General features: G+C 41.6%; 1 protein-coding gene across 1 annotated transcript; it reads left to right on the top strand.

Moving 5' to 3' along the window:
- Positions 1–481: 481 nt before the first annotated feature.
- On the top strand, positions 482–10,834 carry LOC121848857 (potassium/sodium hyperpolarization-activated cyclic nucleotide-gated channel 1-like). Its single transcript, XM_042334040.1, has 11 exons — positions 482–837; positions 1,864–2,059; positions 2,668–2,775; positions 3,612–3,746; positions 6,130–6,291; positions 6,612–6,705; positions 7,603–7,730; positions 8,747–8,893; positions 9,511–9,748; positions 10,084–10,251; positions 10,780–10,834. Exons 1-11 carry the CDS (start codon positions 482–484, stop codon positions 10,821–10,823), a joined length of 1,776 nt encoding a protein of 591 aa, XP_042189974.1. The 3' UTR covers positions 10,824–10,834.
- Positions 10,835–12,611: the final 1,777 nt, after the last annotated feature.

Raw genomic sequence — 12,611 nt, 5'->3', positions numbered from 1 at the left:
TCATGCACAGTACAACTTTAGAGCCAATGCGTGTTACAGTATTTGCAAGATTGCAATCTAACCAAAGTGGAGCAATTTGCTGCGGATCGTTGCGGATCAGGAGCTCTTAATTCCAGAACGCTTTCAAATCGAGAGAGAAAAGCAAACCGACCCCTGTCCTCAACAGTTGGGACCACAGGTGCGATTTGAACCGGAGGGGGAGGGAGGGAGAGGAATGGATCCGCTCGATGATCGCGGGGCAGAGGCAACCAAACAAGAGCAGGGCGTCCCCGAGCAACAGAGGAGCCAGGGAGCCCAGGGCGGGGAGAGCAAAGAGACAGGGGGAGAGGCCAGGGGAGGGGAGACAGGGGTTGAGGCCAGGGGAGGGGAGAATGGGGGAGAGACCAGAGGAGGGGAGACAGGGGGAGAGGAGACAGTGGGAAGGGAGACAGGGGGAGGGGAGACGTGGCGATGGGATGCTGAGGAGAGCAAAGTTATCGAGATGGAGACCAGGGAAGGGAAGATTGACCCTGACCTGGACCTGGACCTGGACCTGGGTGTTGGAGAGGAGTGGAGCCTGCCCTCGGACATGTACACTGAGGATTCCCGCTACACGGTTGTCCCGGGCGCCGAGGAGCGGAAGGAGGGCTGGTGGTCAAAGAGGAGGACCGCGCTGTCCTTCCTCAGGGATGTCCGCCGATTCTGCTCCTCCTGCTATTTGGCACTGGACCGGAGCCGCCAGCCCCCGGTGGACAAGCTGACCATGTTCATATACGGCAGCGAGGAGGCGATCATGAACGAATGCAACCGCGTTACTCGCCAAGGCAGCTTCATCATCCACCCGTACAGCACCTTCAGGTCAGTGCGTTCATCCCAAGTGCCCACCCCACTGGCCTAGCTCTCCCCCCCCCTTCCCTTCACTGAACCTGTCTTACCCCCTCCCCTTACCTCCCCTTCACTGAGCCTGTTTGACCCCCTTCCCTTCACTGAGCCTGTCTGACCCCGTCCCCTTATCTCCCCTTCACTGAGCCTGTTTGACCCCCTCCCCTTACCTCCCCTTCACTGAGACTGGTGCAGTCAATCCTGGGCCAGATCCCCTTGTTATATAAGAACACATTGGTGAGGGGATAGGGAAGTGCATGAGATCCCTCAGTATTGGTTGCTACAGCTATGCAAACGGCCAAAGAGAGTTTCCGCTTCCAGCATATGGCATTTTTTTTAAAAAATAGTCAATCAAGGCAGACAATTTGCACCAGCAATTTCCCAGAAAAAAAACATGAGTCGGAAATTAAATTGAAATTAGGTGAATTTGGAGGAGGATAACCAGAACTTCTTTGAAACAGTAAATACAAGTTGATGTCTTTAACCACACATGCCCCTGAAGGCAAAAGAAAACTAAATAACAACAATAAGGGGTGATGGTAATGGAATAAGCAATAAACAACCTTGCTTATATCAAAAATAAGCAAATGGCTCATTATTTAAAGGCCATACTTCTAAGGTACTTGAGATCATAATCTCAATTAATAATCGGACACTCTGGAAGCAATTACATTGTTGGTGGTCTTTTGGCCTGCCTGGACGTTAGAGATCCCATGATGTTGTCTGAAAGGAGAAAGGAATTTCTCCTGTGTCCTGGCCCACAATTCGCCAGAGTACATGTGTAGGATCATACTGTGCACAAAATGTCAGTTACATCTGCCTACAGAAAACAGTAACTACACATGACAATAATTGCTGTAAAACATTTTGAGGTAGCCTGATAAAGGAGTATAAAAATGCAAGTTCTGTATTTCTACAATGCTGTTGTTTCTGACCGACATGAGAATGTTAATATCTGATCTGGTTATGTCATTAATTGAAGTAGTTCTTTTGTGTTTTTAGGAACTGTCATCTGTTATTTATGCTGATACTTACATCTTGCAATCTTATCGTTACACCCATTGGAATTACTTTCTTTAATCTTGACGACGCCTCAAAAAACTATGGATGGAGAATTTTCAATTTGCTGTCAGACATGATGTATATTTTAGACATCTTTATAAATTTCAAAGTGGGCATTGCTACTGAAGATCAGGAAGTAAGATGATGATAATAATATTAATAATAATAATCGTTTCATTTGATACATCACCTTTCACATTGGGAGACATCATAAGATTTTGCTGTGAAGTGTAGTGACTGCATATTTTATAGATAAAACCGGCAGCTAATTAGTGCACAGCAATGTCCAGTGAACAAACACAAAGTAAATGACTTTTTTTTTATCTGGGGTTTGTTAAAGGGAGAATCTCCCTTCTTTTTGAATTATGCTTTGGGATCTGTTAATATCCGACAGAAGCTGCAGATGAGACCTCAGTTTAATGTCAAAGGACAACATCTCCAGAATGCAGGGCACCCTGGTACTGAATAGAACAGTGGTGGAGGTAGAACCAAAGGAGTTACTAAATTACCAACCAATATTGTCTATTAAATTTCAATGACAATGCAGCTGGTTAATAATAATAACAATAATATTGTCTAATAGATTTCAATGACAATGCAGCTGGATGTTACAGTTTGAGAAAATAAAACATTCTGATTCATTGTTGGTCAATTTAACAAATACAACATCACTTTGTATCACACAAACTACATTGTGCATAGTAATCGCTTTCCTAAGGCAATTCTGTGTATGCTTACCTGCAGACAGTGATTCTGGATCCAAAACTTATTGGAACAAAGTACCTCAGTACCTGGTTTTTGATTGACTTATTTTCAGCATTTCCTCTGGACTCTATATTCTTCCTTATCAAGGTATCAATATCAAGCTGGATTGTATTCTAAACTAAATTCTATCTCCATGAATGAGCAATTGTTTCATTCTGCAGACAGCTTATGTTGCAACTATGTTTAATGACAAATACATAACGCTTGTTCTATACTTTTGTTGGAATTTGGTTATTTCATTCTAATTCTTTGATTTTAATTGAAGTGTAAATGCAACGATTATTAATATTATTAATTCCTTAATGCAGAATTCCCCAAATTTCACTTTGTGAGAGGATGAATCGCAAACTTAACATGTGGGTTGATGAAGCCAACACAAATTTGCCAAACAAAATCAGGACATGAAGATATGTTATGCAATATATCAATATTTATATAAAAAAACATACAAATGTGTCTTGATATTTTATACGTAACATTTAAATAAAGGTATGAAAGATGCCACCAAATACTGATCGGATTTTATGCCCCTTGCTGTGTCTCATAGGTCTCATGATTTTATGCACCCAGTGTGTTTCGAGCTCAGTCGGGAGTCCAACACATGCAGAAACCCATCACCATGCTAAGAGACTCCAGTAGTTGTAGGGTGCTGCACTATTGTGAAATATTAAAATAATATTGGAAGCTAAAAAAAGAATTGTGGCATACAGTCGAACCTCACTATAACTTATCCCCTCGGGATTAGCAGAAAAGATCATTATATCAGGGTGTTCACTATAGTAAGGTTTGGCCAGGTCAAAGAGGTGCAAAAAATCAGGTCTTGCCTTTGGGATCGTTAAATCAGGATTTAAAAAGTTTGTTATAAGCAGGGTTCATTATAGTGTTTATATATATATATATATTATATATCTTTTGTTTTTCAGGTTGCTGGGCTTTCTGCGATTTCTTTTACTACTGCTTCCAAGTTTCTAAGATTTCTCTACTTTGTTCGTATACTGACAATGATACGACTTCTCCGGCTTTCTACTCTAATGAGATACATTAAGGAATGGCAACAAGTGAGGAATTTTGTTCTTGTAAAATAATGAGACAGCAGTACCTTTCTCCGAACAAAATCTATAAGTTTTCAACTGAGGCCTTTTAAAGGCCAATTGTTACAATAAGTTTTTTCTATCTTTAAGAAAGTCTGTAATTAAGACTGACAAGAATCATGTTTCGTCAAAGTGATTGCAAATGGAAATAACATTTTGAAACGAACACAAGTTTGAAAAGTTCAAAGATGAAACTTAGGGGAGGTAGGATGCTGGTGCACTGTTTTGTCTCAGGTTACACTTGCAATCCTCTGCAATGGTGAGTTTACCAATCTCAGCTGTGGTGCCATGAGGTGGAGAAGTGTAATCCAATAGAGGGGGGGGAAGTTCATGCTTGTTACTTCCCCATCAGTTCAGGTTGTGTGCCAGTCCTCATAGCTACAGTTGATACATGGGAAGCCGTTATAGCCCCCTTTAGGATTAGCACTGCCTCACTGATGCTGTGGATCTGCTGCGGACTCTCACTAACAAGGAGTGCGTTACACCCGACTTCTCGTGTTGACTAGCCAAATTCTCATGCTCAAAATGTCCCCTTTGGGTTGTTAGTGCCGCTGATGTCACTTCACGCGCTCTGCACAAGAAGCACCACCAATTTCCTGTGTACTGTGCACGCAGGAAGCGCTGCTGATGTCATTTTGTGAAGAAAGCCAAATCAGTGGCAGAACCTGTACGTAGAGAACGTGCGCAGCACGCAGGAAGTGATGTTAGTAGCAATTCCTGCACATAGGGCAGGGAGGGATTTCAGTGGCGACCTGATGACCTAGTAATCAGACTTTTTTTCACATGTTGCTTAAATCGTGGGGCCTTGGATATCAGATCCAGCTAATGGTCTATAATGAGGTTTCTTTGTATATAGCCCAAGGACAATAGAGAAGAAATAGGAAGCAAAATAATGGGAGATTGCCCCCCCAAAACCCTACATACTTTGTTTAATTCTTGTTTTTAGGGTTGCTTTGACTTTTTCTCGTGCTCAACCCTCTGGACGTTTCATGCCTTACGTATGTTCTGAAAAGGTGTTGGAAGACTGCTACTATTGTGGGAGATCCCATCAGACTCTGTGAAGACTCTTCCATTTGTGAGGGCAAGGGATATGCAGGGACAGAAGCACATTTGGAGAGGCTTGACCTTGACAGGCCACAGTGATTAATCTGGCAACCTTAAGCAACATGCAGATCGAATGTCCCGCAGGAATTCAACCATACATTTGAGATCATTATGCCATGATTTGCATCTTGATTCTGATTGGTATGTGGAAAACTAAGCTTGTGTGTGCAGGGAAAATTATTAATATTGAACACTACTGTTGAAAAAACATCAGATGTTATTTTACACACAGTTTAAGTATTTGCGTGTAATTTGACTCCCAAAATATCTGGAATTTGCATACAATGTTCTTCTATACAATTTTAATTCATATTTGCACAATCGGTAACAAACATGGGAGCTCTGTAGAGAAAACATATATATCCCCAGTTTATTATATTTCTAATTCAACTTTTTTTAAAAATCCCTTGCCCTCAGTTAATACTGCTGTTGAGCAAGCCAACTAGGAAGTGTTTGAGATTGCTCAGAGGTGACCTGCCCTCCAGTTGTCTTTCCTTCTGTGTGGTGTAGTCTGTGGCCAACACCTCCCCCTGATGGGCATGGCTGAGATCAGAAACTCACTACATGAGAATTGTGGGTGTCAGTGTGCTGCACCAACGCACCAACAGCATGAACAGATATTACTGTAGAGCATAGGATTAGATCAGTCAATGTTTATTGGTGTTTTCCAGGTTTTTTTTGTAGAAATTAGACATTTCAGACGATGGACATCTTCCAGACTGTTTCCAATCTTGCTCCAGTATCAAGAGCCTCACTTAGAGCACAGAACAGATAATAATAATAATAATAATCCTTGAATGTGATATTTTGCCTTATCACGTTTTGAGACGTCTCCAAACCCTTCACAGAATATATTGCAAAGTGTAATGACTGTATATTTTGTGGGTGAAACGCAGCAGCCTATTGTGGACAGCAGTGCCCCACAAACAGTTGTGGATTGAGTGACCATATTATTATTATTTTGAAAGATTATTACCCCTGGAAAAGCGATCCACCAATCGACTAACAACCGGGTTCCTACTTACTGCTAGGTAAACAGAAGTGTGTGGCATAAGAAAACTTGCCTAAGGTTTTGACCAGCCCGGAAGTCGAACCCAGGTCCTCTCGCTTACATTGTTAGTGCTCGAACCAGGATTCCAGATAGACAGCTTTGCCAGTGACACTGAATAAAACCTTACTAGGATAGGCTAAAATGGTAAACCATGCTTCTGTCTCTTACTAATTTTTTATGTTTTAATTTTTTTAGATGACAGACATCAATCTGGAACCATTGCGGTTACTTTATCATATAGTCGCTGTTTGCTTTACACTTCTACTCATCTGTCATTGGAATGGTTGCCTTCAGGTATTCATTCCTAAGATGCAAGGATTTCCTGAGACCTGTTGGGTTGCAAAAGCAAATCTCGTAGTAAGTAACTTCTACTTAATCACAGCAGAGATAGCAACATGAAGGAATGGAAATATATTATTTTTCACTGTTGTATCCAACAGACTGAGGTGACCAATTTAAATGGATGGATCTTTAATGTCAGATGGGAGCGTAGATGATATCTCATCCGAAGGATGGCACCTCTAACAATGTAGTATTCCCCGACCCTGAATTGGAGTGTCAGAATGCACATAGAATGTATGTGCTTGCACTTCACTAATAACATGGGCCTGGGATATTGGACGCAACAACCACGTTTTCCCTTCACCTGTACTAAACAGTTGTCTTTTATTTTACAGGATAAACCGTGGACTGAGCAGTATTCAGCTGGAGTGTTTCGTGCCATCTGTCACACACTGGGCAACAGTTATGGGTCAGGAGGAATGCCCACAGGTATCCAAAGCACATTAAACAGTGCCAGTAATCAGAACTATAGGGTTGTAATTTAGGGTTCCACCTTTTGGTGAGTCTAAAACAAGGAGCGTAAATATAAGATAGCCAGTGGTAGATCTAAAGGAATCTTATTTTTTTACACACACTTACATAATCTAAGATGACAATGCAGTGCTAGGGGTATGATGTATTGTCAGAGGTGCTAACCTTTGGATGAGACGTTAAATCAAAGACCCATCTAACTGCTCAGATGGATGTTAAAGATCCCATGACACTATTTGAAAAGAGAGTTTCTCTCGGTATCCCAGCCAACAGTCCTTCAAATAATTCACTTCATGGCTATTGACTTCAAGGGACATTGCTCTGCGCAAATTGGCTGCCGCATTTGCCCACAAAGACACAGTCACTCCACTTCAGAGTGTCTTTGAAGCACTTTGGCACTCCCTCCCACTGTGAAAAGCAGCAAGGATTATTATTATTATCTACAAAATACAGTCATTGCACTCTACAGTTCAAAAGAGCTTTGAGATGTTTTGATGATGTGATAAGGCACTACTGTATATCAAATGCAGACAGGTATGGGCCACAATTAGGCAGGAAGTGAATGACGAATTTAACATTTGGTGGAGTTTTGGCCGAGACAGCAGGAGAAACTTACTTTTCTTTTTGAATCTTTGTAGTTTCACCTATCATCAAAGGATGGCACCTCCAGCAATGCAACACTCTCCCCCAGCACTGTATTTGAGTATCAACCTAGTCGTAGCATTTAGTAATATCAGTTTCTGAGAGATTACCAAATTCAAATTAGATGAAGCAAAAGGTAATTGTTTTTCCTGAAAGCAAATTGTAACTCTGGCAATTAAGTATTTTTCATGAAGCAATTTTGGACTCTTACAGACTTATCAGAGATTGGGATCATAGTAATCAGTATGATTTCTGGAACACTGCTATATACAATAATGGTGGCAAACGTGGCAGCCATGGTATTAAATGCAGATGCCCCCGGACGAAGGTACAAAGCGAAGGTTTGTGTTGAATAATGTGAAAAAGTGATGGAAGGTATTTATGTGTGGGTGGCAAAACATGTGTCCGTCAAACTATCTGCTCATTAAACTTAGTCCTTCAGCACAGGGTTTTCATAAAAATATGCTGATTCCTCCTGACACCATTTGGAAGGGTTTTGTTAGGAGCGGGTAATTTTTACTGAGTCCACTTTACAGACCAGGTGAGAATTGCTTGCACTCTCGTGGTAGTTTCAAACCTTTTGGGATGACCAATGCGACTATTAGTTAACTGTCAAAGAACCCTTTCGGGAGAAATTCCATCTGGGTCTACAATTACTGTATTAACACAGAATTTCAGAGGGTCGAGAATTTGGCCACATCTTAAACTCAGCCTCAATTTTTAAGCCGTTTTTCTGTAAGTTTAAGAACTACAGTAAATTGACTTAAAAGTTAAGACTGAATTTATCAAATTCTGAATTTTCTAAAATGCTCTGGACACGGACAGAGTTTCACCCCCATATTTGTAAGACCAAAGGGGGCAGAGTGAGATGTTGGGCAATTTTTCTTACTCCACACGCCTCTGTTTATCTAGCAGTAAGTAGGAACCCAGTTGTTAGTTGATAGGCGTATCGTTTTTCTGGGGGTAATATTAATCCCTCAAAAAAAATAATAATAATTTGGTCACTCAATCCACCACTGTTTGTGGGACACTGTGTGTGCAATTGGCTGTCACATTTCACCCACATATGAAGTGCTTTGAGATGTCTCGAAGACGTGATAAGTGCAAAGTAATGGGACTCATTAGATAGCTTTTCAAAGAGCTGGCACAGGTCTATTTGATTCTATGATTCGGCCTCACCCTCGTAGTGTTCCGAGAATGTTTGTTAAAGTTGAACTGTATGGCCATATACCAAATACTATTCAAGAATAAAACATTAGTGAATGTTGGATGTTGATTCTGGGCCCTTTGGGACAAGTGTATGTTTGAATACCAGTTTACAACTTGAAACAGCATTTCAAATCTTTTCACATTTTAGCTCAATCACGTGGAAGATTATGTATCATATCGGAAGATCCCTTGGCAATTGGAAAGGAAGATTTTCTCATACTACAGAGAACGTTTTCATGGGAAATGGTTTGATCAGGAACAAATTATTTCTGATTTATCAGAATATTTAAGAGAGGTATGGATCTTTGACAAATTATGTATAAAGAGCTGAAGAATCGAAAAGCTATAATTTCCATAAAACTACAGTATTTCAAACAAAATAATAATAATAATTCTCACATTTGATATAGCGCTTTATCAAGTCTTCGAGATGACTCAAAGCGCTTCACAGAATATACTGTAAAGTTATTTGACTATATTCTACTGGGCAGAATTAGCTGTCGTGTTTGCCCACAAATAAAATGTAACCTTTTAACATAAATATCAATACATTTTATATACAGTAGTTGAAAACTCTTTACTATAGTATCTTGAACATGAATTCAATAGTGCATCTATGTTTTGTTTTCACGCTAGATTTACAATGATCTGGGAGTTGCAACTAATAAATTATACTTTCGGTATTCTGCCCATTTTGAATCACTTTGGTTCCTGCTCTAAATACCCCTCAAACAGTGTCCAGTGGTTAGTACGAAAGCATGGGATGAGAAAATTAGGATTCTCCCTATCAATCTTGTGTGTCATTCACAACTTTTTCTTAGGAGTCAGGTTCTCAGTTACTTTAATTCTCCGAATACCATTTTTCAAAGATGGTGGATTTGATGATTTCTTGCCTTGTTCGTTTTGTTACAGGATGTTCTAAGCTACCTGTGCAGAAGTCTACTCAATAACGTGCCAATGTTCCAAAATGCAGATCCAAATTTTTTACAGGCTGTTATCACAAATCTACATTATGAAGTCTTTCAGGAAGAAGATGTGATTATAAGAGAGGGAGCCGCAGCTGACAGGATGTTCTTCATTGAATCTGGCATGGTTTTAGTGGAGACACAATTTTACCAAAAAGTCCTTTCGGATGGAGCTTACTTTGGAGGTTTGTGAAGACACTGATTATACATCAACAACAACAACTTACATTTTTGTTTGTTTGGGCATTTGGCTATTTGACTTCTTTGTTGTGACATAAGAGGTGCTTCATTTGACTTTAATTTTTGTCCATATTATGGATTTGAGCAATATAAATCTGTATTTTAAATACTGATTTGATGTGGGTAATATTAAATAGCTGTGTTAAATTTCAACATCATAGATTTCTGTTAGTGATAAATCCACAGCTCTAGGAAACGCCACTGAAACTTACACTCTATGAATTATACTGATATAAAAAAAAACAGTTGGTGAATATCATGTTTATTTATTGTTTTTCAGAGATTTGTCTTCTCATTAAAAGTTTCCGGACAGCAACAGTTCGAGCACAAACTCTCTGCAAACTATATTCATTGTCATCGAACAAATTTAATAACGTGTTGAAGTTATTTCCTGCTGCCAGAGAGGAGATATTAAAAATAGCAGCCAAAAGGCAACAGTTGCTGCAAAGTAAGTAATAATAATAATCCTTGCATTTGGTATAGTGCCTTATCACGTCGTTTAGACCTCTCAAAGCGCTTCACAAGATATACTGTAAATTGGATTGACTATGTATTCTGTGCACAAAACGAAGAGCCAATTGCACACAGAAGTGTCTCACAAACACTCGTGGATTGAGTGACCAAATTTTTTAAAAAAGGATTATTATCCCTGGAAATCAATCCGCCAATCAACTCACAATCAGCTTCCTACTTACTGCTAGGTAAACAGAGGCGTTTAGAGTAAGGAAACTTGCCTAACGTTTTGCTCCACCCAGGAATCAAAACCGGATCTTCTCACTTGAGTTGAAAGGCGCTAAGCACTCTATGCTAACAATGCTAGGACACTCCACAGCTTCATTTACATTGAGCAGCAGAAAATATCACAATTTCTTTTAAAACTGCATATTCATAGTTTCATTAGTCATTCAAAAATATTTTGCAAAATCATGCTGGTAATTCGGATTTTTTCCATCTACTTACTCTGTTTCATTTTCAGAAGCCACACATCTTATGAATAGTAATGAAAAAAACACCTCATGATCGAACTGGGGAAAAAATGAAAATGAAAATGAAAAAATAATCTATGTATATTTTTTAATCCTACTGATATTATTTATTTGTATGAAGTTGATTTAAAACTACCTATTGCAATAAAACTGAACATCTGCATTCAAAAACTTTGTCTTATATTAAAATGATTGATACTGATTATACATTGTATTCTGATACAGAGATTCGCAACTGGTCACAAAGTTGGAGTAAGAAAGAAAGATTATATAAATCAGATATATTTTAGAGATGGATTTTTAGTTTAAAAACGTATTAGAATTTTTTTTCTAATCTGCAATCTCGTTTGTTAATTTTAAACCCATGTTTCGCCCTCATAATCCAAATCAAATAACTCTTTATATTGTACATGTGGCTGTTTGTGGGATAGTGCAAGTTGGTTGCCATGATTCGCCCACAAAATACAGTAATTCCACAGTGAATCCTCAACGAGATGTGATAATATATATCAAATGCAATCAACTAAGCGCCTCAGCACTTTCGAGATCTGAATCAAGTCTCCCTCAATTCTCTTTATTCCAAGAAACTTCATCTCTAAATTCTGAAATCATGTTGTTCCTCTTCTCTGAACACTTCACTTTGCATCAATATCCTTTTGGAAGTTATCCAAAATTGAACAGGACACTACTATGAATGTTACCTCCCCAGCAATCAATATAAGGTGAGAATAATGTCTTTCAGCTTCTCACAGGATCACAAGATTGGTTTGGATAAAGAAGGCTCTTTTGGCCCATCTGATCACATCTCTCCAGAACACCCACAACTTCTGTCCACCGCATCAAACATCATGGTGCCTGTGCCACAACAACAACAACAACAACAACAAGATTCCATTTATAAAGCGCCTTTCACGTCAGGAGGACGTCCTAAGGCGCTGCACAGTTGGGTCATGACCCGAGCAGGGGGAAATGGTCAGGGTGAGGGAGGGAGGGGAGGGAGCGAGGAGGGGGGAAATGGTCCGGGTGAGGGGAGGGGAGGGAGCGAGGAGGAGGGGGGAAATGGTCAGGAGGAGGGGAGGGAGCGAGGAGGGGGGAAATGGTCAGGGTGAGGGGGGGGAGGGAGCGAGGAGGGGGAAATGGTCGGGTGAGGGAGGGGAGGGAGCGAGGAGGGGGGAAATGGTCAGGAGGAGGGGAGGGAGCGAGGAGGAGGGGGGAAATGGTCAGGGTGAGGGGAGGGGAGGGAGCGAGGAGGGGGGAAATGGTCAGGGGAGGGGAGGGAGGAGGGAGGGGGGAAATGGTCAGGGTGAGGGGAGGGAGGGGAGGGAGCGAGGAGGGGGAATGGTCGGGTGAGGGGAGGGAGGGAGCGAGGAGGAGGGGGGAAATGGTCAGGAGGAGGGGAGGGAGCGAGGAGGGGGGGAATGGTCAGGGGAGGGGGGAGGGGAGGAGGGGGGAATGGTCAGGGTGAGGGAGGGGAGGGAGCGAGGAGGGGGAAATGGTCAGGAGGAGGGAGGGAGCGAGGAGGGGGGGAAATGGTCAGGGTGAGGGGAGGGGAGGGAGCGAGGAGGGGGAAATGGTCAGGGTGAGGGGAGGGGAGGGAGGGAGCGAGGAGGGGGAAATGGTCAGGAGGAGGGGAGGGAGGAGGAGGAGGGGGGAAATGGTCAGGGTGAGGGGAGGGAGGGAGCGAGGAGGGGGGAAATGGTCAGGGAGGGGAGGGGAGGAGCGAGGAGGGGGAAATGGTCAGGGTGAGGGGAGGGAGGGAGCGAGGAGGGGGGGAAATGGTCGGGTGAGGGGAGGGGAGGGAGCGAGGAGGGGGGAAATGGTC

Source organism: Callorhinchus milii, unplaced genomic scaffold (genome assembly GCF_018977255.1).
Source record: "Callorhinchus milii isolate IMCB2004 unplaced genomic scaffold, IMCB_Cmil_1.0 Scaffold4, whole genome shotgun sequence".
NCBI classification, from domain to species: domain Eukaryota; kingdom Metazoa; phylum Chordata; class Chondrichthyes; order Chimaeriformes; family Callorhinchidae; genus Callorhinchus; species Callorhinchus milii.
The sequence above is the reverse complement of the archived record's forward strand: the minus strand, read 5'-3'. Positions and strand labels throughout refer to the sequence as shown.

Excerpts from the sequence above, each read along its gene's own strand:
- LOC121848857 (XM_042334040.1), top strand. The coding sequence starts at position 482 with ATGGAGACCAGGGAAGGGAAGATTGACCCTGACCTGGACCTGGACCTG. Across the intron at positions 7,731-8,746 it reads GACGAAGGTACAAAGCGAAG|CTCAATCACGTGGAAGATTA; the intron begins GTTTGTGTTGAA and ends TTCACATTTTAG. Across the intron at positions 9,749-10,083 it reads GGATGGAGCTTACTTTGGAG|AGATTTGTCTTCTCATTAAA; the intron begins GTTTGTGAAGAC and ends ATTGTTTTTCAG.